The sequence below is a fragment of the Pteronotus mesoamericanus genome, unplaced genomic scaffold (genome assembly GCF_021234165.1).
Source record: "Pteronotus mesoamericanus isolate MK-2021 breed Mesoamerican mustached bat unplaced genomic scaffold, CSHL_Meso_final contig_25, whole genome shotgun sequence".
Taxonomy (NCBI): domain Eukaryota; kingdom Metazoa; phylum Chordata; class Mammalia; order Chiroptera; family Mormoopidae; genus Pteronotus; species Pteronotus mesoamericanus.
Genome location: NW_026555105.1, coordinates 10,602,533 through 10,628,023, shown reverse-complemented (window position 1 = coordinate 10,628,023; position 25,491 = coordinate 10,602,533). Strand labels below are relative to the sequence as shown.

Sequence of the window (25,491 nt, the reverse complement as noted above, 5' to 3'; positions counted from 1 at the left end):
ACCAACTACCCTTAGCTTCCCAGACATGACTGTCTCAACACAAAGCAGAGCAAGACAAGTTAGAAAAGCCAAAAACTTTAATTTTCAACATGAGCTACATGGTCATGAATACAATGCAACGTGACCCACTCCAACCCAGGGGCCGGGGAAACCCTCCTTCCCCAAAGGCCCGAGGGGCTCCTGCTCCTGGGAAGGAAGGGTGGGTGGGTGGATGGAGAGGCCTCAGCCTGAGGATCCGGGGTCCTGCCTTCCTGCCACCTTCTCAGGAGGCATCGAAGGAAGGGCCCCAGATGTGATGTCTGAGGCCCTGGGTTCAAGTCTCCACTTTGCTCTCACAGAAGCTATGAGTAAAATGGGTGCGAACAGCGTCCCTCCAGGGTGAGTCAGATGAGCTCATGGACATGAAAGCTTTACTGTCACCGAGGTGCTGCCATACAGACACGGGGCCCTCCCAGAAGGCGGTGGGAGTCACTACTGGGGGACAGGGATGGCTCGGTCCCCTGGGCCTGGCACAACGCTGCTGCTCAATAAATAAACAGGTGGCCTTGCCTGACGCAACAGCTGTGCTCCAAGGGGAGGGGCCTGGTGCTGTTCTGAACACCGAGTGCACCCCGGAGTCCCTGGTTTAAGGAACTGGGTGGCGAATCAGCTGGTAAAGTGCCTAACCACCCCTAAACGGTTTCGCCTGCCAGTGTAGAAGAAAGAGCTCGGAACTGCTGGAGAGCCGAGTCCAGCCTGAGCTCGGCTGCTCGCTCACAGCAGCCCCGGGCGGTACCTTCCCCTCCCAGGGCCTCCGCTGCCCCCTCTAAACTGGGGCTGGTAAGAGACCCCCACCTACTGCCCAGGGGCTCCTGTAAGGGTACACTGGAGGTAAAAGCACTTTGAAAACAAAAAAGTTTGAAAAGTACTCCAGGACGATCAGTTATTATTACAGCTGAAGGTTTCATGAGGACTTCCTTAGATGGGGTGTTCTGGAGCAGCCTCACACCCACGCGGCCCCAGGCAGGAACTGGCGCTTCTAACCTCCCTCCAGTTGGTTCTGGAGGGTTACGGCCCCTCCGTGGGAGCCCCCACCCATTCGCTAAGACCCCGACCAAATCCTCAGTCAGCTGGGCTGGCCCCCCAGGAGAGCGAGGCGTCTGTGGCAAACCTCTTCCCCAACCTGGGCCCGGAAAAAATTGCTGGCCCGTGGAGGTGGAGCCAAGCATGGCTGGGTGGCCCAGGGCTGAGGCGGCCACAAATACTCATAGCAGACATGCCCTGGAGCGATGGTCTCCTGTCCCATGGATGGAGGAAGCACAATGGAACCCTGTTCTGTCCCCACCGCTCACTTGCTGAGGGGTCTTGGGCAAGTCACTTCCTGCTTCTGGGCCTCAGTTTCCCTACATCTCAGATGGGCTACAATTTGCCCCGCCCATCCTTTCCAGGCCTCTGGGAGGCTCCAATGAGAGAAGGGGAGAGGAAGGGTGGTGAGAAATGGTGGCCCCCCTCCTGCCGCCCTGGCTCCAGCTCAGCCTCAGGTAGGAGGAGGAGGCTCAGGCTGGGGGTGCCAGTGAACTTACAGGTGACCCCAGGCGCAGCCAATTCTGCACTGGCCGCAGTCTCCTCGTCAGTCGGTCAAATGGAAATGGTTTTACCAATGGTCCCAAAGCCTCTTTCCCTTTAGTATGAAAAGTGGCTTCTGGAGAAGGAAAGTGGAGACGACTCCCTCCAGGTTACCTCTGCTGACGACCTTTGGACCAGAGGCTGAAAAATAAAACCGTCCCCAGCCCCTCCCCACCCAACTCCCCCCAACTCCACCCTCTCTGATCCTCTTCGAATGGTGGAGTTTAAGCTGCAAAGGATCTGACAGCAGTGGGGACAGGCTGGGCTTGAAGGTTCCCGAAGCTAATAATGAGAATAGTCACCCCTTCCCCAACCCCTATCCCTGGGTGAGGACGGACAGTGGTTCCCACGCCAAATGGTCTGAACCCCTTGGAAGGGGGCACGTGCTCACGATGATGATACAAAGAAAAAGGGCTCCAGCCCCCACTCACCCCACCCCTCCGGGAGGCGGGCTGAGATTTCACAGAACAAACAAGGAAATCCGTGAGGGGGCCCTCGGGGACCACCCCCAGGATGTTGTTATTGCTTTGGAGCTCTCTCTCTCTCTTTAGAAAGGCTGTGCAGACCCCAGAGGGTGGGCTCAGGCTGGGGGGCGCCGAGCTCCCTCTCCTCCTGGTTGGGACAGCCTGGCTTTGCCCCGTCCTTGGAAACTACCCCTGTACAACCAGAGCGGTGATGGCTGCAGAGAGAGAAGGTGCTCTCCTGGCTCAAAATATTCCAAATGGCGAGTAATAAACGAATAGCAGAGAAATCACGCTGGTTTAAAAAAAAAAAAAAAAGGTGAGGGGTTGATTCTGGGCCTCAGATGCGAGTCCATCCAGAGCCCGGCTGCCTCCTGCCTGATTCTTGGGGTTCCACCCCCACAAGCCCCCAAACTCGGACGGCCTCCTGGGTGGAGAGGCCTCCCCATCGCCCCTTCCTGGTGCAGCGTGAGAAGCTCCATGGAGGTGATCGAACTAAACCAGACTTGAAGGGGCGCCCAGGGCTCAGACAGGCTGTGGGGGTGTGGGGGGGGAAGGGAGGGATTCCAGGTGAAGGAATCACCTGGTCAGTAGCCGATAGTGGAACCAGGGCCAAGGTGGGACCAGACAGCCTGGTGTCCTCAGCAGAAAACGACCCCCTTCTGACAGCATCCAGACCCCCTCCACCAAAGCCCACATCCTCAGGAATGCTTCATAACTGAAACCAGTGCCAAGGACGATAAATCAGAATGTCTGAGTATAGTGGGCAGCTCCAGCTACAACCCTACAGGGGGAGGGGAAGGCGGTGGGAGAAGGAATGGCAGGCCCCCTGAGCCCCAGGCCCAGGCCAGCAAGGAGCGGTGGTCTCCTGGAATGTACTTGTGTCTCCTCTCCACCCCGTCCTGGGACTCTGTGAGAACTATGTGCGAGCTAAGAACAGGGCCCAGGGCTTGGAACACTAACTCTACCCAGCTAACCTGGACTACGCCCTACACAGCAGGGACTGGGCAATGAGGGGTGGTGGGCTGCTGGGTGCCTCCCAGGGGAGGTGGCAGAAATGTGCTTCTATAAAGAGGGGCCAGCCCGGGTCCTCCCCAGCATGCAAAAGGGCTTCCGGAGGCCCCGGGGAGGGCTGGGCCAGGAAGGCAGCTGCCCAGGCCTGCTTGAGAAGGATTCTCCCGGCTCTGAGACTCATACCTCTCCTCTCCTTCTCTCCTTGAGCCAAGGTGATTGAGGCCGGGGCAGTGGGTTCTGCTCATAGTACACGTGGTTTGTTTAAAAAGACTAAAATAGGGGAGCTCCGTTGCCTCCCCAGACCCCTCTACTGGAGGCAGAGGAATACACAAGATGGCCTTTGACCTCATCCAACAAGAAGGGAGTCTCCTCTTTGGGAAGCCCTCACCTTGACACCACCAGTCCCAACCCCCGCTTTCCCTGGACTCCCTCCCCAACCCAGCAGCACCCCAAAATGCAGAGCCAGTAAGCTCTCTGGGCTCAGGGTTCTGGAAAATCAGGGTCCTGCAGCTCGTCCACCAAAACACAGATGACCAACGGGCTTCTTCCAGTCCCACAGTTTCCAAAAAAACTTGTTTCAGTCCCACAGAGCAAGGCACCTTGGGGGTCTGTGCCAGGCCCCGGGCACCTCCTTTCCTCTGTCCCTGTAGGATTCCAGTTCCACTGGAAGAGGGGCAGGCGGGAGGGGACAGACAGATGGACTCGGACAGGCTGCGGCAAAACTCCTTCCACTGGCAGGCGGAGGGAGGCCAGAGCTCCTCTTCAAACGGTGGTGGGGGGTGGGGCTGTGGGCCCCCCTAAGCTGGCTCCGGATTCTTGCAAAGCTGCCCCATCAGCTTTGGGGCAGGTGCAGCTGCCTGAACCCGGTGCCGCAGGAAAGACACTTGCTGGTAGTTGGCACCATGGAGACGGCCGCTGGGTTCTGGACGTGGCTCCGGGCAGCGAGCTTCCGAGTATGCAAAAAGGGGGAGCCGTCAGACGGCATCTGGGGCAGGAGAGTGGTTTGCTCTGCCACCTCGGTCTTTCCCTTCTCCGGACTGCAGCCACATCCACCAGGTCATGAACTGGCCAAGTCAAAAGTGCAGCCAATCCCACTGGGAGAGGAAAGGTCTCAGGGGATAGGAGGCAAAGAAGGGGTGAGGAGGGTCCCAAGGGGGGCGGGTCTCCCCGTTTTGCTTCCTCACTGTGGGAGAGAACCCCGTCGTCCTCTGTTCGAGGTGCCCCTGGGCCCAGGGTCCCAGGTCGGGGCTGGGTGGTCTCCAGGCCATCTCGGGGAGCCCCTCCCCATCCCTGGCACTAAGATCGCTCGCCGCAGGGTCCCACGGTGCTCTCAAGGGACAACTGGGATGCCTGCCGAAGCAGGGGGCCCGTGGCTGGGTCCACCATGGAGGAGGTGGGGAAGAGCTTGTACCAGCCCACGGCAAGGGTGGTCAAGTCCAGCTCCTCCAGCAGCACGCGGGCCACACCCATGAACTGCTTCCGCTCCATCCGCCCGTAGTTCCCCCACACGATCACCTGTGGGGCAAGAGACACAGTATTCCAATCGCTCAGTGCCACTCTCAGGCCCACAACCGGACGTTTGATGCACCCCCAGGCCTGATCCACCTCCGAGTCCTGTGGATCTGACCACTTCCAATTGCTGGCTCCGGGGCTGCCGTCACGGCTCGCCTAGGGGACTGCCTTCCCGCCGCCGGTCTCGCCCTCTCCGTTCCAGTCCATCCTTCACACTCCCCACCTTCGAATCCAAGTCTTGCGGGCTGAGCCGATGTATCATGAGCTCCCTACCTGCTTCCCCCATGGGCCCTCTGCTTCCAGAGCCTCGGAACCCCCCTGGTGAAATGAAGTGTTAAAAAGTGGCAGGTATTCTACACGCTCAGTCTCTGCATGGTCTTCTGGTTGTTTTAAGTTGTATCTGAAAGGTTTCTACAAACTTCCTGAACCAGGATCATCCTCCCAATGGAAGCAAGTGCCCCATCCAAGAGGATTTACTTTACTATGCATGAGAAATGTCCTCTCTCCTACCTGTTCCACTGAAAAGCAATTGTTGAGACCAGCTAAACTGATTTCACAACTCAATGGTGGGTCTCAATCCACAGGATGACAAACTCTGTCCTAGACAGGACCCCGGCTCCCCAATTTAGCAAAAGCCCCACTGCCTGGGCAATTCGTAACACCTCGGCCCCACCCTCACTGGCTCTGCCTGCCTGGGCGAGGAGCAAGAAAGTAGGTACAAGCCAGAAGTGCCCAAAAGGCAGCTCCGAGAGAGACCAGGCACATGGCTTCTGCAGGCACCTGACGTGGGTCTTGCCTGTGCCCACAACGGGCAGCTGTTTCTGGCTCCAGGTCTGAGTCACCACTGGGATTCTCCTAATGGCAGAAGGACCAAACACCTGTCTGGGTGCTAAAAGGCTCCCAGTTTATTATCACTGTGCCTCAGGACAAGGTCCTGGCCTCCAGAGGTTGACGACGATGACAATTACGATGACGACAATGATGATGATGACGGAAGCCATTTGTAGAGCACTCACTATAGGCCAAACTTGCAAATACTTTTCTTGCACAAGGCACATATTTCACTGTTACTGTCACTGTTATCAGTGGGTGCTATTAGTGTCCTCATTTTACAGATGAAGAAACTGAGGCTCTGAAAGAAACTTGTTCAAGGTTGCACAGCAAGCTGTAGAGCTCTGATCAATACGGCACTCTACTTTCTCAGGGGAGGCCCTCCCCAGGGGCGCCTCCCTCTTCCCCAATACTGCAGGTGCAGGCACGGATGCACGTGCATGCGCGCACACACATACACCCCCCCTCACCTGCAGGACTTTGCCCTGGGGACTCTCAGGAAACAGCAGCACCTGGTTATACAATGGGTCCAGTGACTTGCGAGCAACTTTGGTCTTCTTCTTGGCAATGCAGACGCCATTCTCCAGCAGGTAGGCCTTGATGTAGGCCGCTGAGGACAGAGGCCGGCAGGTGAGCTCTAGTGTGGGGCTCAAATGGTTGCCCACCACTGCTGGGCTCAAAGTGCCCCCCTGGGGCCTGGGGAGGAGACAACGGGACTGAGCCAAGTAGTGGGAGTGTGGTGGGGCACAGCCAGGGCTGGCGGGACTTACACCACCCCCTCAGGTGGTCCTGCAAGCCTGCCCCCTTGCCTTGCTCACTCTGTACTCACCTGTTTCCCTTCTGTCTCTGACTCACCCAACCCTTCCCTGGCTTATACACTCATTGCTACCCATTCACTGAACAAATGTCTTCTGATCGCCCACTGCATGCCAAGCCCCCTGCCAGGCACTGGGGAATAAGCATAAACAGGATAAACGGTGCCTGCCCTCCGGGAGCTCAGTCCAGCCGAGGAGGCTGACAAGGTCAGCTGACAATCTCTACTGAGTCCCCAGAATGAACCCTGAATCACCAGTTCTTTGTGAGTCACTAGAGTTGGAACAAAGGAGTCCTCCACGGTGGGTCTCAATTTTCTCTCTTCTAAACACAGATATCCCTCCAGACGTGCTCCCCAACCTCCACCCCGCCTTGCAGGGGGAGGGCACCCCGCACCTGGCAGTGTCTTGGAGCCTGGCTTGGCCGTCAGTCCCCGAGCCTGGATGATGTCCACTTCGAGCTGACCATTCCGCTCCTGCAAGCCAATCTCCACATCCCCTGAAAGAGACCTCAACAGATGAGACTGTGAAGTGGCTTCTAAGCTCAGTCAAGGACTCAGATACTCCTCTCTGCTTAGGATAAAATCCCCTGCCCCTGGTCCCAAATAAGACTGGTCCAAAGTAAGACCAGAACCACCTCCCACAGCACATGCCTCGGCTCCACTGAGGGCTTGGCAGGTACGGACCAGGCTCCAAGCTGGGTGCTCAGGGGATGCAGCCGAGACTGAGGGGAAGAAGGGGGAGACACAGGGCTTCCCGCAGGCCCCTTCTCTAGAACAGGCCTTGGGGCACTCACCCATCGGTGTGGTGGCCAGGGTCTGGCGGCCCACAAACTGCGCCGGCCCCATGCTGCCCAGGAAGTCACTGAACTGCGCGTCCGATGCCAAGCAGACTCCCCCATAGTTAAGGCTGTAAGAAAGGACGAGATAAAAACAAATGTTCTCAGGGGCAGACCGAGCACTCAGATGACTCACACGGTCAACTCCAGAACGCCCCTCATGCCGCGAGGATTCTGTCCACATCCATCACCAGCCTCAGGCAGACCTACGTCCTGTCTCCCTCTCCTTCCCGTCTCCACGGCCCTGGCATCTCCTGTACCATCTCCCTCCCTCTCCTTGCTGAGCCTTAGGTGCCACCTTCATGAAATGGGCCAGGTGACACCTGCCGCTTGGGTGGTTGTAGGAATCTCGGGAGATAATGCTCGTCAGTGCCTGGCTCCTATGGTTTAATGCCGTGGTACTCAAAGCACGGTCCAGAGACCAGCATCAGCTGAGAGCTAATCAGAAAGAGCACAGCTCTCCGCTCCACCCCCAGCTGCTGAATCAGAATCTGCCTTTTGACATGATCCCCAGAAGAGTCATCTGCACCAGACAGTTTGAGATGCATGGGACCTGTGGCTCAACCGTGGACGCCTGCATTTGTTGCTGCTGTGGGCTGTCAAATGTCTGCCCTGCTCCTTTGGGAACAAGATCTCAAATCTCCTTTGGGGCATCCCTTCCCCAAGCGATTGATTCCTACGGACAGGAGCAGACCTGGCTCCACAGGCTGGTGTGAGCTCAGCCTGGCCAATCCTTCCCTTGGTCGTGAGCAGCTCAAAGATCGGCTCAACTCAGCCCACAGGACTCTGGCTGGGAAGCTTTCTTCGACCTGCAGGAGTGAGAAGCACCTTTTTCCCTACCAGACTTGGACCTGAAACAGACTGGAGCCTCCAGCAGCTAGCTACCTTACAACCACCTGGAGTCCATGAATAAAGCCCTCGAACTGGTGGCATCGTGTGAGCTTCTGGATCAAGCTCTGCCTGAAGCAAGCAAGATCTTCATTTTATTTTCTTGAGTTACACAAGTCAACAACAACAATTACAATAATATATTTTGCTTAAGCCAATTTTTAGTTAGTTTTCTCTTTCCCAAATGGGAATAAGAAGCTTCCCACCTCCCAGGTCTCAGCCATGTGAACGGCCTACCCTCACAAAGAGCCTCAAACTACTAACTACCCAGTCCTGGCCACTCAGCTCTCCCTCAGTCACGTGAGACACCCCAGCATCATCCTAATAAATTCTGTTTTTACTTAGGTTATCAGCAGTCACTGGCAGGATAATAATTTGACGTTTTAGCCTTTGTGCTTCTCATTTTCCTGATTTCCTCCCACCCTGTCACCCTTTCCCCATCCAGGTAGTAGCCAGGGAACAAGACAGTCAGATTCTTGGCTTTTGGGCTTCACATCTAGAAAGAAACAGACGTAGGAGAACAGGTGAAAACTAGGTGCTGCCCTGCCTCCGAATAAAGAGGCAAACAAACAGCGCCAGCCTGGGAGAGCAGAGGAGGTCAGGGTGGGAGGGAAGAGGGCTGGGAGGAGGGAAAACCCTCGAGGAAGGCCTGGGTCCCCGAGTGGGGCTGGCGGGGCTGCAGGATAACAGGAAACCCCAGCCGGGCCTGGGAATCTGAGCGCAGAGGGGGCTTGTGCCATCCTCCCCACTGGGTGGGGCTGAGTACGGGGCACGATGCTTTGCCGCAAAGGCTGCCTGGAGTCTTGTGAAGTGAACCTGTGAGACTCAGCTCCAGCGGCCCTCCAGGTCCCAGAGGGGAGCATATGTTCCCGCTGCCTGCAAGGGAAGGCCCAATCAAGGCTGACGCAGAGTGGCATTTGAATCCAAGCAGCCGGGCTCCCGAGTCTCTCAGCTCAACAATTATGCAACAGCATCAGAGAGAAACTGCAGGAAAAATACCTTCAGTGTCTGGGGATAGAAAGGAGCACCCATTATTCTTGCGAACCCAAGGACCCTTAATTAACAGCACCACAGCCAAGGCCCCAAGTCGCTCGCCGGGACTGCCGACATGGCCTTCCCTCCATGCCCCTCTTTTCCACACCGTCCTCCTGGCCACTTGGGGAAAGAGGTCCAGGGGCTCCAGAAGCCCCCAGAATGCTGGCGCCTCTTGAATTCCAAGTCACTGAAGGGGCCCAGCCTCCCAAGCAGAGCTGGCCTTCTACAGCGTGAAATTGAAAGTTTCCTCCAACATCGTCATTGTCTGCTCCTCAGTTCCTGGTAGGATTGTGAGCAGACAATGGGGAACTGGCAGGCCTGGTAATTAGCAGTAATTGTTTATAATATCTGGGCGGCTGCCTGATTTCCCATTCCAGGGTGCCTTGCTGGCTGCCAAGGGACCAGGCAGGTGCCCCAGAAACCCTGAATGGGTTATCACATCCTCCGTGGAGCTGGAGGAAGGAAGAATACAGCGGCGGCCAGTCCCCGCTGGCCAGAGGCCCAACTGCATCAGAGACCCCACGCCACCTACTCTCGGGAGTAGGACGAAAAGCAGCGGATACAAAGTCAGAGCTGCTTCTACTCCTCACAGTCAACCACTGGCGAGCTGTGGGTGTCTCCGCACTTGAATCGTTTTCTTGGGCAATAAGACCACACCTACCTCACAGACAGTGTGCGACCATTCCCGTGGAGGGTGCTGGTGCTGTATCCGTTTTAAATGTATCCAAAAATCCCTGCTCAATTGGATCCATTTGCAAATGGGTAGGAAAGAGCTTGCTGAATTATTACCACACACCTGCCACTACACAGACCATGCCTCATACGCTGCAGGAACGCAGTAAATGTTCACTGCCGAACCCTTCAGCGGGTCCCACGCTGGGAAAACATGGTGGGTAAGACTGGACTTTGGCATAATGCAGACCTTGGATTCCAGTGCTGTGCAACCTGCGGTAGGTTTTGTACCCTCTCTGAGCTGCTGTTTCCTCATATAAAAAATGGGAATAAACCGTAATTGCCTTGCTGAGTTGTTGGAGAGAGGCGGTGAGACAACGCAGGCGAGGCTCCCGGCAGAGGACCAAGCACACAGTATTTGCTGAACGAATTAAGGATTGTGATACCGTGGCCTGTTACCCAGCTTGGGAAGCCTCTTCTCCCTCTTTGGCGTTTTCCTGGAGTTTCTGACTGCAGACCTGTTAGGAAGTGCAGCCTCTGGGTGTGAGACCAAGCCCGGGCCAGGGGTGGAAGGGGTGGGGGCTGCAGTAGGGGGGTCCTCCCAGGGGCACATGCCACACGGGGGCCGGAAACAGGATTACAACCCGTGTTCCGCCGGCCTTTTATTTTGTGTTACTGGTCAAATGAGATTATCTGCATTTCAAATCCTGTTACTTTTGTTTCAGGAGCTGAAGCCCATTTGTCTTTTATTATTAACCTTCCAGCTCAGTTTGGCCCTGGATTCTCCACGCTCTCCATGGTTAAAGAGGTAATTGGGTTATTGGGGGTTCGACTCTATTCTCTCTTCCAGACGGATCATCTGTCCCAATTGCATCTGAAATTAAAAGGCTGCTCAGCCCTTGTGGTGATTATGGGTCGTGTGGTTCAGAAAGGCTTTAGGGGTTTATGGTCTCCCTGTCCGTCCGTCCCCGCCTGCCCCACCCAGCCAGCCGCCATCCACCGTCCCGCCGGCTTGCTGAGCCTACCATACAGCCAGTGCTGCTGTAACATGAAACATACATTCCTAAAAACTACTGAGTGTGCGAGCGAGCTCCTGCAAAAAAATCACAGAGCTTATGGGGAAGGGGGGGGCGCCCAATACCCAAATGCTACGTCAGTATCACATCCAAAAAAAGAAGACAGGCAGAGACATGGTAAAAATGGTAGCAGTCTTACACATATTAACTGGTTAGGAAATGCATAAGTACTACAGTAAGTATGGCGCTTTACCTTGAAGATGACCTGAAGAAAGACTGCAGCCTGGGACTGACTGCTCGCAGGGGCAGTGAGGGGCAGGGGGGCTTTTGCAATGGGACAGGAGGGGGTAACACAGCGGTGCGGGGGACCCACGGGAGCGGAGGGTGCAGGCCCTGTTCGGGGCTGTGTGTGCCTGGGCGCTCCTGTGTGGGTCCCAGTTTTCTGTGTTCACTTAGAGCTTCTCGTGGAGGAAGTCGTACCTGAGTAAAGGTAAAATGTGCACTGTGCTCAAATGATTCCCTAATACTTCTCTCCGGTTGGAATAAATTGACTTTTCAAAACAAGCGCTGTAGCAGCATTGACTACACGGCAGGATACAGAGCATCGCACAATCCTGACTCCAGCTTCTCCAGCCTTTAAGACGTTTCCAAACCTGCCCCTTCTCACCTGCCATAACAGTGTGGCTCACGGACACGAGGCCAGGGGTTTGATTTATTTTATCAAAAACTTACCATGAGCCGAGCACTCATAGTACTAGGTTATCAACGTTAACTCATTTAATTCTCATCTGCAGTAACAACTCCATGAAAGCTAGGTACTTCTTACCAATACCCATTTTACAGAAGGGGAAACCAAGGCACAAAAATGTCCAGTAACCCAATCAAGATCACCCTGCTACTAAGTGGCAGACCTGGGGTTTGAACACTGGGAGTCTGGTCTAGAGTTCATCTTCTTAACCAGTCTGCTATACTGCCTCTATGTGCCCTGAAGAGACCATAGCCTTGCCCAGCACAGAGCACAGGGATTTGCAGTTCAAGCTCTGGGGTCAGGCAGGCCTGGATTTGAATCCTAACTCCCCCTCACTGGTTGTGAAGGCACACTCTTCACCTCTCAGAGCCTGGGTTTCCTTTCTGGTGAAGTAGGAATAAATAATGATAGGACACCCCCTCGATCCTGTTGTAAATATTAACTGAGATGAACTTGGAACGGGACAGACTCTGGCAGTCAAATATACATACTAGTGTTTATAACCCACCCCCAGACCCGCCTCCTAGCCCACAGCCACGGCCAGCCCCGGTCTGCCCTTTGGGCACGATGACTGTGCAGACAGCAGAGGTGGGCAAGTGTAAAGGGGCCTGGCCACCCATCCAGCCTCCTGGGCTTTTGGTGATGAGCCAACAGCCATTGGAAGAATGAGTTCCTGGGCTTAGGTGCCCAGGTGGCCCTGCCATCGGCTCACACTCTGCTTTCTAGGGCTCTGCGCACAGTGACCCGGACACAGAGGGAGCTGGATGATGATGACCCAGACACCTTGGGACAACAAGGAGCAGAGGGAAGGGACAGGAGGGGTGCTGGCAGCTGCTCTGAGAGCATCGGGTTACAGAGAGGATGCTGAGGCCTCGATTCTGTGCCATGAAGGAGACTGGGAAGGAGCGGGGAGAAGCAGGATTTGTACACGCTCCTGCTCCCGGTGCCTACCCATTATTCAATGAAGTTTCCAGAGCATCATCTGTGGGCCAGGCCCCAGTGTCCAGTGGGACAGACAGACACACACACGTGACAACTACTACAGTGTGGAGGGTTCTGTGATGGTGGAAGAATGAACTGGAAACTCCTGACTCAGTCAGAGGAATGGGAGACCGTGCCGCCCCATGTCCCCTGCCCACGCCCAGGGCAGACATTGCTAATCAACCTCAACGCTCCTGCCAAGCTTGGTCTGGGCTCCAGAATCCTTCTCAACACAACGCACCAGAGAGCCATTATCAATTAACTGGAGCTGGCACATGAGATAAAGCTTACGTGCCAGTTCTTAGCTGAGGTCTAAGAGGAAGGAGGAATGAGTCAGAGGATGTGGCGGGAGCAGGGCAGCCAAGGAAGTGCCAGGGGTAGGGAGCCACGGAAGAAAGAGCTGGCAGTGAGACGGGAAGTGTGAGAGGCTCAGGGCGCTGGGGCAGAGGCACGGGGCTGGGCACGGGGAGGGGCTGGCAGAGGCAGTAACGGCTGAGCGGCAGACTATGGGCACTCACAGGGATCCAGGCCGGAGCGATAGGCAGCTCTACTAAAGGTGCAGAAATGGGGAGAAATGGATGGAGTCAAGAGATAATTAGGAATGAAGGAGTAGAGCCCAGAGTGGATGAATCTGGAATTTGAGAGGTGGGGGGCGTCGGGGAGAACCCTGAGTTTCTGATTTGGGCAGCGGGATGCGGTGCCGTGCACTCGGACGGACGGGGGAACAGCCTCTGCGGGACCCACCCCTCATACCCCCCTGAACCGACCCTCACCGCCTCGCATTGACTTCTAACTGCCAGCACATGCGTTCCCTCTGGCTCCCGAGGAATCTCTCAGCCCCCCAGAGCCCTCTGTGGTGCAGGAAGAGCAGGAGGGGTAACTGGGGCAGCCGCTCCCCAGTAACTGATGAGTCGGAGTGTAAGTCCCTCAGCTCCCTCGCCTCCCGGGGGATGACTCTCAGGCCCATGCTCCGCCCTGGCTCCGAGCCCCTATCAGGACGAAGCTCTGCTCGCCCACAGTGGCAGCTGGCCTCTCAAGGCACATGTTACGGGATGCCTCCCCGGCCCCATATCCCTCCCGTGCCCCTCCGCCATGGCAGTCACCTCCCATGACCGACCTACATTCAAATGTGTGTCTCAGGTCGGGTTCTGAGGAAGCCACGCCAAAGCAGACGGTCCCCAGGCGGTATCTCAAGATTCTCCAGGGAGATACTGTCCTCATAGTCCTTTTTCAGGGGGCTTCACCTCCACCCTTTGTCTGGGGGTGATGAGCCCCCTGGTGGGGGGAGCTTGGCTGGCTGCCAGACCCACAGCAGTCCGCTTCCATCCTTGACGTTCAGAACCCCAGTTTTCAGGCAGACACAAAGGGGCTCAGGGAAAGAAAGCCCACATACTGGGGCCTATGGAGAGAACACTCAGGGCCCTTGGTGGCAGAAGTTAGCCATCAAACCCTCCTGGAATCAGCTACCTCCAGAAATAGACGCAGCCATTAAATGGGGGAAAGAGTCCAGTGTAAGGGTTAAGGGCTGATTCCAAAGGCCTGGATTTGAATCTCCGCATTTGAAGCCACTGGCTGGCTGTGTGACCTTGGGCAAGTTAATGGACCTCTCTTGGCTTCCATTTTCCTGTCTGTAGAATGGGGATCATAGCAGTCCAGAGCACCCAGTTGCTCTGAGAATTAAATGAGTGAACACGTGTCAAAGCACGTAGCACAGCGTCTGCACACAGTCAGAGCTCGGTGAGCGTGAGCTCTGGAAACCACTACAGTTAGCCAGGGCCGCCCAACCATAATGTGTGCACGAACCTCCTGGGGTCGCTGCTAAAATGCAGACTGAGTCAGTGGGCCTGGGATGGAGCCTGAGATGCTGCGTTTCCGCCAGGCTCCTGCAGGATGCCAGCGCCGCTGGGCTGTGGACCACACCCCGAACAGCAAGGGCTGAAGCCACTCCAACCTGGTGCAGTGTCACCTGGAGCTCAGGGGCCTTCACGGACAGAATGATCCAGCCCATAGGCACCCAGTCCCCAGCCCCAAGACCTGGGTAGGACGCAACATTTCCCAACTTCTCCATGCCTATCCTTTGCAGCTCTCACCATTGATAGTTGCTTCGTCAGAAGAGGGTAGGGTCCCCCAAGGTGACCCACCCAAGTGTCTGGTGCGCTGTTGGCATCCAATCCCATTTCTTGAAATAAAATGCACATGGGAGCACCCCAGTGCCCACTTGCGGGAACATTCATGCCCAGTGGTCCAGTGCCCGGGGCAGAAAGGCCTAGAAGCGCCCAGGGCTGCAGGCTGGCGGGGGCTGCTCAAGCAGGCTGGCTCCCCGCACGCCTCAGCTGGGCTGGCAGAAGCCCAGGAGGAGGACGGTCACACCCCCTCCTGTCTCAGGGCCTGGCATCTGGGTCCTGCCAGTGCCCAAAATACCTCCAGAACAAGGAGGATGCCAACCACAGCTCACGGTCCCCCCCTGTCCCTTCACCTTCCCTTCTTCACCCAGGTGTTGGATGGGGTGGGGTAGCACCTGGCTGAGCTCAGCCCCTCTCAGGAGGGCAAGACTCTGCCTTCTACTGGACCCTGCACCCTCCAACCCACCCCATCCTCCCTCACCTGGAGCCTTTTAATAATTGTGAAGCCAGCGCTTATCTTGTGCTTACTCTGTGCTGAGCACTTCACAGACGCGATTGTATTTAGGGCGCGCCCTGTGACCATGAGGATGCAACTGACCTCAAGGAGCAAAACGCTGAAACACTGGCGGCTAAGGCAACAACAAACACCAGTCATCATAGTGAGTAACAACAGCACTTGCTCCGTGCCAGTCACTATTCTAAGTGCTTTCACATATATTGACTCATTTAATCTTCACAACAACTTTATTTCCTTCCTACGCTGCTCCCCTTGGAGAAAGTTGTGTGGCATCTCCGAGCCTTCATTTCCTGTGCTATATATAAAACGGGAATATGGGTTTGATTTCCCGTTGCTGCTCACTGCACCACACTGCCCTCCCACGACCTGGTCCTCCAAGCCACCTGGAAACCAACAGATGAGATGTTTGCTGGCCTTCTGAAGCCTGGACAGGCCAAGGAACGAGTCCAAGGCCCCTCGGGGTCAGTGGCAGAGCCAGGACTAGGACCCAAATCTCCTGACCCCCTGCAGCTCAGCAGGGACCCACTGCTGCTCAGATGCCCAGAATATCTTCCTGCAAGTTTTGCTGCTTTGCCAGTTTCTCAGGTTAAAGAAAACATTTGTTCCCTTCCGCCTCTCCTCCTCCTCCTCTCGCCCTCCGGAAAGTCTCCCGAGGAGGTGGGTGGGACGGCAGCATCTGCCAAGGCGAGGCCACTCACAGCGGCCAGGGATGCCGGGTTTAGGAGGGGCTGGGGATGGGACGGCTTTCCGCCAGCAGGAGCCCCCAGCTGCACAGCAGGGCCCGAAATGGGGGGCAGCCAAGGAGCAGGCCAAGCCCTGTGCTATGCCTTTTATAAAAATGAGTCCATTTAGTCTTGATGACACCCTATGAGGTTAGTGTTTATCCTCCTTTTACAGATAAGGAAGCTGAGGCACAGACAGATGACCTGACCAAGGTCACACAGCTAGTGAGTGAGTGGTGGAGCCGGGATTCAGATCTAGGCACCTGAGTCAGGCTAGCCTCACCCTTCCTCAGCGCTTCCGGGCTTTGTCATCTCTCTTCTGGAGATGGGACGGCCCAGGGGCCTGCAGCCAACGCCGCCCCCCCCCCCGCCCCTGGCCCAGGCAGAGTCCTCCCCCCAATGCCGGGGAGGGCTGAGGGCCAGGCCGGGCTCCACACTCACTTGCCCTCGGAGCCGTAGCTGTTCATGCTGTCCTCGATGGACTCGTGGCTGGCCTGGCGCAGCGTCCGGCTGGGCATCTCCACCGCCAGGCCCGTCTCTGTGCTCCTCTGGATCCCCTTCAGCCTCCGGCTGTCCCCTTCTTGGCCAAGAGGCCAAGAGAGGTGAGGAGAGAGACAGGGTGGGAGGGGAGAGAGAGGCAAGACATCTGGTTAGCATTTCAGGGGCTGGTGGCTGCCCGGCTTCGGCCCCCACCTCCAATCCATCAACCTCCTCCTACCCCGCCTCACCTGCGCGACCGGCCCTGGGGCAGCCTGTCCTTCACACCCACCCAGAAAACTGTTCTCTCAGCTGATGGATTCAGCTACATGGACTGCTTCTCCCCTTTGGACTGAACTCACTTCTCCTCTGCAACCTTCTCCAAATCCTTTCTCCTTTTCAGCTGTCACTTACTGAGCACCTACTATGTGTCATAGTCTTGTCAAGTGCTTTGCAGGGTTTCTCGACCCCAGCACAGCTGGCAGTTTGGATGGGGCTTCATGGTCGGGGGTACCCTGCGCACTGTAAAGGCCAAACGGTATCCCTGGCCTCCACCCAGTAAGTGCTAGAAGCACCCTCCGACCTCCTGCACCCATCAGAAATGTCTCCGGACACTGCCCAACATCCCCTGGGGCAAAAGTCACCCCCAGTTGAGAACCACTGATTTAGACCATTGGCTCTGAAACCAGACTGCCCAGGTTCAAATCTTGGATCTCTTTCTCATCGGCTGTGAGGCTCTGGGCAAATTACTCAGCCTCTCTGTACCTCCGTCTCCCCAACTGTAAAGTGGGAGAACAAAGGTTTTATGAAGACCAATGGGCCTCTGCCCTTGCTATTCCCTCCCTTTGGACGACCCCTCCCCACAGCAGCTCAATCCATTGCTTCTACTCCGGGTCACGCACCATCCTATCTCCTGTCGAAGACCTTCCTTGGCCATGCCCTGGCCCGCCCTCCCCACCCCCGGCCCTGTGGCGCCGCTGTGGCTGCGTCTTTCTCCCTAACTCACCGCCCCCGACGCATGGTGCAGTCTTCGTTTATTGATCACCTTTCTGCACAAAGAAGGTAAACTCCGTAAGGACGCGGAGTTTTGTTTCGTTCACGGCTGAAGCCCCTGGGCCGAGGACAGGTCCAGCCACAGTGGGGGTTCAGTTAAAACCTGCTGGGTGATGGCGAGCCTGCCCTGAGCACCGTCCTAACTGTCCCCAGCCCCCCGAGGTGGATGCTCCTGCGGTCCCTGCTTTAACACTGAGATCCGAGGCACAGAGGCGAAGGGATGCGTTCACGCCTGTGGAGTCGGACAGGGAGAGAGCCAGGCTTTGACCCCCGGAGGACCTCGTCGTACCTCCACATATGAGGGATACGCCAACCCGCTCAAGAGAGCGCGTGGGAAAACTGACACCGTGCATTCCTGTGCGGGTCACCCTGACACATGGGGAACCGTGCGTGTCCTCGTGTCTATGTTCCCTTCATTCCACCATTTGTTCTTTCACTAATTTGCACCTGCAGCGCCACTCCCCTCTCCCCTCCGGCCCCACAACATTTCTGTTTCTCTGTGTAGAACAGGCACAGAGGCCAGAGAAAGGTCCCGAAACGCACACATGCTCACTCAGAACGAGACTTCCAGGCACAGGGACGTCCGTCCTCCGCTCACACACACCCACAAGCACAGCCATGTGGCCGGGGACAAAACACCGGACCCCTGCCTGCGATTTCTACCTCCCCTCTGAGCCCTCTGCTGGAGACTCCCTCCGCTCACCACCCCCCACCAGGGTCTGACACCTGTCTCTTGGAAAAGAGCAGGACTGAAGCATGACAATAACTCAGTCCCCGAGGGGCTCGGGAGGCGGTTTGGAGAGGCGGGCTTCGCATCTGAGCCCCTACACACCCACTGCCCTGTTTGGGCCCCAGAGCAGCTGTGAGCCACCACACAGGAGAGCCTGGCTTTTCAATCAGCGGCCTAGGCGCGGTCACGGGCACGCTGTCCTTGGGCAGGTCGGGTAGCTTCTACCCCACGGAGCTCTCGAGACAGTTAAATGACAGAACGTTTACCACACTGCCTGGCACATAGTAGATGCCAAACAAAAGTAACCACAGCCACTGCGGGGAAAGACCTCCTGCACTCCCCACATGTGCCCAAGCCAATGTCTTGTGTGTTCCCTCGACATGCCACCTTCCCCACCTCATGAGTCCCCAGCTGGGGACCACAGTTGTACCCAACCACACCAAAGAGGTCCAACATCTAACCTGTCCACGGGCCATCTGTTGCTCATGCAGCTGCAACAGCCCCCCAGGTGACTGTCCCGGTGCCTTCCCGGTGCTGTGCCCCAGAGCCCCTCTCTGTCCCGCCAGATGACCTTTCTCCCACCTGTCCATTCTCACTTCCAGATGTCACCACCCTCAGACCTCTCAACCTGCCCTGGACTCTCCCCTCCTCTCTGAGAGGGAGGGGTGGCCCTCTCCTTGCCAAGACCCATGTGCCATCTGTTCTCCCCATCCTACCTCCTCCCACCCCGTGTCCTCTCCGGACCTTGAATCTGCCACCTCTCCATCTTCCGGTTCTTTCCACTCCTTCTGCAAGTCTGCTCAAGGCTTCACTTCTTCCACCTCCCCCTTCAACCAACACATTTCTTTGGAGAACAGCCTCTCCCACCACACCACCGACCACGCACTCCCCTCTCTTGCGGCGTCGCTTCCACGCCGCCACTCGTTCACACGGCTTGCTACACCAGTGCGAGGACTGCTCCGACCACAGCCACGCACCAGGGCCTCCGCTCAGCCCCCAGCTTCTGAAGGGTGGCGCTTTCATTCACCCAAGAAACATCTAGCGAGTGCCTTCCCGTTCGGTGGAAAGCCCCCGTGAAGATGCTAAATGCACTTCTAAGCCTGGTCTCCCCTGCGAAGAGAGGCTTCATCCTCCACGGTTACAATGCTCCACTGCAGAGGCCTGGAGCGGCGTCGCTTGAACTCTGGGTATGGCCACTGTGATACACAAATAAATGGAGTTCGAGTGACCTAGTTTTGGCCACCCACTCACACTTGCTGCACCCAAAACTCAAAACTGTGTGGCTTGAACATTCTCCAGCGAGGCCCTAAGTCCCTCCTCTCCCCACTTGTGCAGAGCATTGTGCGTGGCGTTGCCAGGGAGGGAGCGTGTGGACGGCCGGAGTCCTGGAGGCGCGGCAAACTCACGGGCACTTAGGGAACCAACACCACTGTGTGCCAAACACCGTGTCTGATGCTGGGGACGCCGAGCAGGAGCGGCGCGGTCCCTGCCTCCATGGAGCTTACAGTTCAGAAAGGGAGGCAGACGTTACACAGGTGACCATGTGGACGAATCGCAAGTGTGTTAAGTGCCTTGAGGAGCAAGTACAAGATGCAATGGAAACACCCACTGCAGGGGCCAGAGGGAGGGGGACGGACACAGGCTACTGATCAGTTCATCCTTTGAACCACAGCCACCGCAGACCCCTCCCCCTTTGTCCTCTGAGAGTGTGGATTCTAGCAGGTTTCCTCTGTCTCTCTGACCACGGCTGCCGGATTTGGGATGCTGGATTCCCTGGATGCTGGATTCTGCGTCTCCTCTGGACTGTCCCCTTGCTGATTTCATTCCCTTGCAGCAGCATGAGGACCACCTTATGTGAACCCCGTACCTCAGTCTGTAGCCTTTAACTCCGCCAAGAGCAGTATTGCCAGCTGCACTCTGGACGTCACCGCCTGGATGGTGAGCAAGGCGCCCTGAACGCAAGCTGACCGAAACTGAACCCACACCTGGTCCCACATTCCCCACTCAACGCCTTCTGACTTGTGTGCCCAAGCTTCGCAGTCACCTAGGCTCAGAATCCCAGGACCTCTCTGACTTCCCCCCTCTCCCATCAATGCCAAGTCATATAAAGCCTTTGCCCTTCATATCTCTTATATCTCTCCCTTCTTATCCCTTTCACACCCAACCCCCCTCATTACCTCAAGTCTAAACTATTTTAACAGCCTCCTACCTGGTCCTCCCGCTTCCAACCTACCAAATAAGCCATTAACAGATTAACTATCCTAATTTATCACTTCAGACCAAGATAGTCCACCCCTACTAACTATTCCACATGAATAGTCACAAAAGTACACAAAGATATGCATGAAGAGGTTTCCCACAGTATCATTTACACCAATGAAATGATGGAATTAACTGTCCATCAACAGGGGACCAGTTTACAAAATGACACATCCCACAGCAAAATACTGAGCAACTGTTAAAAAAGAACCATCTAGATCCACATATACAGTAACATAGGAAGAATGCATCAATGTACTAAGCTAAAAAGAAACATCCTGTGGGATGGTATATAAAACATTATACTGTTTTTGTAAAGCTATAGAGCTCTATCTTCATCTTTATCTTTGTTCACAGACACAGAAAAATCTGGGAGGACATGAACCAGACTGTTAATGGGGAATAACTGTAGGGAGAAAGGTTTTTAAATGACAACAAACTCACAACTCTCAACAACTGAACCTTAAAGAACCTAAGCAAACAACTAGAACAGCAACAGAATCACATGGTGATGTCATGGAGGGTATCAGCAAGGAGGGGGTCGGGGGAGGATGGGGGAAAAGGTACAGGGAATAAGAAGCATAAATGGTAGGTACAAAATAGACAGGGGGAGGGTAAAAATAGTGTAGGAAATGGAGAAGCCAAAGAACAGATATGTACAACCACGGACATGAACTAAGGGTGGGGGAAATGCTGAGGGGAGGGGGGTGCAGGGCAGAGGGGGAGAAAGGGGAAAAAATGGGACAACTGTAATACCATAACCAATAAAATATACTTAAAAAAAGAAAGATTTTTAGAGGACATATGTGGAAGATCACTTTATAACCTTTTCATTTAAATATAAGATGTACAGACAGAAGTGCACAAACCTTAAGTGGACAGCTTGATGAATTTCCACAAACTAAACATGCCCACGTAACCAGCACCCAGGGGAAGAATCAGAGCTTTTCTAATTCAGAGGGTCCCCAAAGCCCACTTCTGCCGCCTTCCAGTCTCTATCTTTCTCTGCAAGGGTAGCTGCTATTCTGATCTCTAACACCAGATATTAGTTTTGCCTGGTTTTGAACTTTAGACACAGAGCATGGCCTTCTTTGTGGGGTGAGGGGTGCTTCTGCTCAATATTATGTGGACTGTACGAGATCCATCCATACGTCCATATATAGTTGTAAATGGCTTATTGCCACAGGTAGGTAATATTTCACTGCTGAATATACCGCGATCTATTTATGTACTGTCTATAGGCATTTGATTTTTTTTCCAGTTTGGGGCTATTAAAAATAATGCTGTTATAACTACTTTAGTGTATGGCCTGGTGAACATTTGCACCCAAGTCTCTTAGAAATAGACCTCGGGGTAGAATTCCTGGGTCACAGGACAGGCAATTGTTCAGCTTTACCAGGCATCGCTGAATAATTTTCCAAAGGAATTGTACTAATTTACACTCCAACCAGAACACTGGGAAAATTTTCTCTTTTCTGTGCTTCTATGCCCCTTGCAGATAATGTACAAATTCTATGCTGTAAATGAAGGTAAAATACAAATTCATAAGTAAATCACACCTTCAATCACCCCATAATCCTGTTTAAAACCTTAAAATGGCTCCACACCGCCTGCCAAAGTAGGTTCAATTTTTGCTCCCAAGAGGCAGAATCCACTTTTGCACTGGCCTGCTGATGCCTCAGAGTCCACCGTTCCACACAGACGGGAACTCCCACTTACTGATCTCAACCAGCGCCTATGACAGGTGCTCAACTCACATTACTTCATGTAATCCTTACAACCACTATTGTCTCCATTTTCAGAAGAGAACACAGGGAGGTCAATGAGCCTGCCCATGGTGACTCTTCGTTACCTAAACCCCTCACTATTACCTGGTCCCCTCCCCATCTGCGCCTGGTCTCCCCTCAGCCTCCACACCACAGCCCAGCGAGGAGCCTCGCCGCTCACGTACATCCTCAACAACTCCCACATCCTGGTTTTCTCTCCTTTACTTTCCTCACTCCCTCACCTTCCCTATGGAAATTCTAACCATCCTCCAGAGTTAAGCTTTAAATAATACTTATAAATTATTGGGCCCTCATCAAACTCTTAGGGTTTTTGTGAGGATTAAACATAACAATAAGGTAATGTAATAATACAATAACATTTAATCCTCACGACATCCTGGGTGGGTGGTGGTACTCAGTAAGGTGTCAACAAAGACGGCTATTATTAAATTTATTGTAACTATTTTGCCAGGTGCTATGCCAAGTGTTCTACATAGGCATCATCTCATTTGATTCTCACAATAAGTCATGAGTTAACTACTACCCAATTTTGCGGGGGAGGAAAATGATCAAGGAGGATAAGCAGCCTCCCCAGGGGGACACGCAGCTACGAATGGCAGAGCTGAAATGCAAGCCCAGGTCTTTCTGGCTCCAATACCATGGTTTTACTGGATCATTAACTCACTTTATTCTACCGCAGAATTCAAATGCCATCTCTTCCACCAAGACTTCCCTAATCAAACTCCTTGATCCCAGGGGCCCTTTATTTTCAGCTCTTTTGGGGTCTCTCTTTCACTACATCTTGAAACACAGTCCCCAGTCCACCTAGTTGATGTTTAGAGTGTAAGCCCATTCCGCCTATACTTTGATTCAGCACAGAGAACAGCACCCGGCATTGCCCACCCTTTCCACTGTTGATGAGCATTTGGGTAGTTTCCAATTTTGGGATATTACAAATAGCTCTGTCAAACACATTCTTGTACGTGTCTTTTGGTGACCATCGGTGCACATTTCTCCTGGGCACACACCTAGGAGTGAAATTGTTAGGTCATAGGCTCTGCATCTGTAATGCTTTCTCAATGGGCTAAGCATAACGTGGACTGAAAAGGTTAACATGTTAGATTATCCTTCAGCAGGAAGCAAAGCTCTGAGGAAACGAGGGTCAGGCCTGGAATGCTGTGGGAAGAAGGATGGTGGGGAAGCAGTTAATTAACTGTCTATCTTCCCCAACAGTAATATTTGTTAAATAAACACACAGAGGGCAGACCGCACCCAGGGCAGGAGAGAAAGGACTAAAAAAGGAGCGGAACACAGGAGACATTCAATAAATGCTGGCTATAATAACTAACCTGTTCAAAGATCAATGGCCAACTGCTCACTGATATTATCTCTCATAATTTATTACCATTTCATAGATTCTAAGACATACATGTTTTTCAACACCTCTAAAATTCAGATATGAATGACAACTGGATGGTAACTTGGAGGCAAATTCTGACATGTTTTATTTCTCTTGGGGTGTATATACAATAAAGCTATGACTTGTGATTGAATGCAGCTTAGACACTATTTTTTAAAAAGATTTTATTTATTTATCTGGGTAAGGGAGTGAGAAAGAGAGGAAGAGAAACATCAATGTGTTGTTTCCTCCCATGTGTCCCCAACTGGGGACCTCGCTCGCTACCCAGGTATGTGCCCTGACTGGGAATCAAACCAGTGACCCCTTAGTTCACAGGCCAGCACTCAATCCACTGAGCCACACCAGCCAGGGCGTAGCCTAGACACTATGCAGCTCAGTAACCATACAGCCAGCTGGAGGGAGGGGGAACTGTCCGTGGTGCTGACCAGGAGCAGAGGCCTGGGCTTGCCTGGGGCAAAGGTGGAAGTTCACAGGGAGCGGAGATCCCAAAATAACTAGGCAACCCCGACCTATGCTTGTTATAAAAACACAATTCCTTTCCACTGGCTTGCGGATGCCTCAAAGTCCACCATTCCACATGGACGGGAACTCCCACTTACTGAGCTCAACCAGGGCCTATGATAGGTACTCAACTCACATTACTTCATTTAATCCTCACAACCACTATTGTTTCCATTTTCAGAAGAGAACACAGGGAGGTCAATGAGCCTGCCCAAGGTGGCAAAGTTGCTAAGTGGGAGCATGATCTTGGTTCAGAGCAGAACAGATTACAGTTTGCCCTTTTGGCTGCTTTACACTAAGGAAGGGGGCAGGGGTGGTGAATTCCTCAGACCTTCTTCCAAGATGATTTGAAGGATAAAAAGGAAGAGATCATAAAGACACAAAAATTAAATGGGTGGGAGCAAGGGAGGCAAAGAGCCTGTGATAAAGATTTAAGTATACTAGGCAAGGAGAATCTGCAGATTTTGACAGGATCAACTGGGTAATAATGTATATGAGCAGCACATACTTTGTAACTCTGCCCCTGGAATGAAATGTATTCTCACTTACCCAATAAAGTAGACATTTACAGAGCTCATTCCCTAGTCCATGCTTTTCTTGGCATTAGGGATTCTAATAAGACACAGTCATTGTCTTTCGGGAGCTTATAGTTAGTGGAGGGGCACGGGAGATGAAACAGATAAGTAATTATCATTCCTTCAACAAACTCTTACTAAGTGCCTATTCAGGGCCTGTGCTGGAGTCTCATAACACAGATGAATTAAACCCAGACTTTGCTGAAACTCCCAGCCTGCCGGGAGACAGGCAAGTAAAGGGGCAATTATAACACAAGGTGTTATAATTACAACACAGTATGGTTCAAGGGCAGAATATACACAGTATTATAAGAGTAATAATAGGAGTAAATACAGCATTGGAAATAGAGAGGGTTTGGGTTGTGAGTAGAATTATTTCAATACTGAATTAAAATTGATTGCAAATAAAATCATCATAGGATTTTATTGTAGAAGCAAGTACTACCTTCTGGAAGTTTACAACTGAGAGCTTTACTAATAAGTGCAAAACATGTAGGGAGAAGGCAAAAATGTGGAATCAAAATATAAACTGAGGATGAAGTGCTCTGAATGCAGAGTAAATGCATTTGGGGGAGGGGGCGGTCCAACACCTCGCAGGGAAGGTCACGGGAAGGTCACTCCCTCTATTCCAGCCGGCATGGGGAGACCTCCGAAGAAGGGGCATCTCAGCACTCATTGGAAGAAAGACAGTTTACAGTCCCCACATGCTTCTGAACAAGCTCTGGAAGAAATCGGGTTGTGGGCCAAAGGTAGGCTCTTGGGCACAGCATTCAAGGCTTTCACAATGTGCCCCAAACCTATACTACAAGCCTGACACCGTGCACATCCAGGTGTTCCATCTACACTGGATCACTCGTCATTCCCCAAACACAGCCCACACACTTCCATCTTCTTAAGAGGACGAGCTCTGGAGCCAGAATAACCGGGTTTGGGGC

General features: G+C 53.8%; 1 protein-coding gene across 1 annotated transcript in view; it reads right to left on the bottom strand.

The window, feature by feature from the left end:
* Positions 1-1,815: 1,815 nt before the first annotated feature.
* Positions 1,816-25,491, bottom strand: part of RIMS4 (regulating synaptic membrane exocytosis 4) — a 48,087-nt gene continuing 24,411 nt past the window's right edge. The window contains exons 2-6 of the mRNA XM_054573701.1: positions 16,217-16,352; positions 7,032-7,144; positions 6,633-6,734; positions 5,894-6,033; positions 1,816-4,595 (exon numbers count right to left, since the gene is read on the bottom strand). Coding sequence (XP_054429676.1) covers positions 4,377-4,595; positions 5,894-6,033; positions 6,633-6,734; positions 7,032-7,144; positions 16,217-16,352 — 710 coding nt within the window. The 3' untranslated portion in view covers positions 1,816-4,376. The remainder of the gene's footprint in view (positions 4,596-5,893; positions 6,034-6,632; positions 6,735-7,031; positions 7,145-16,216; positions 16,353-25,491) is intronic.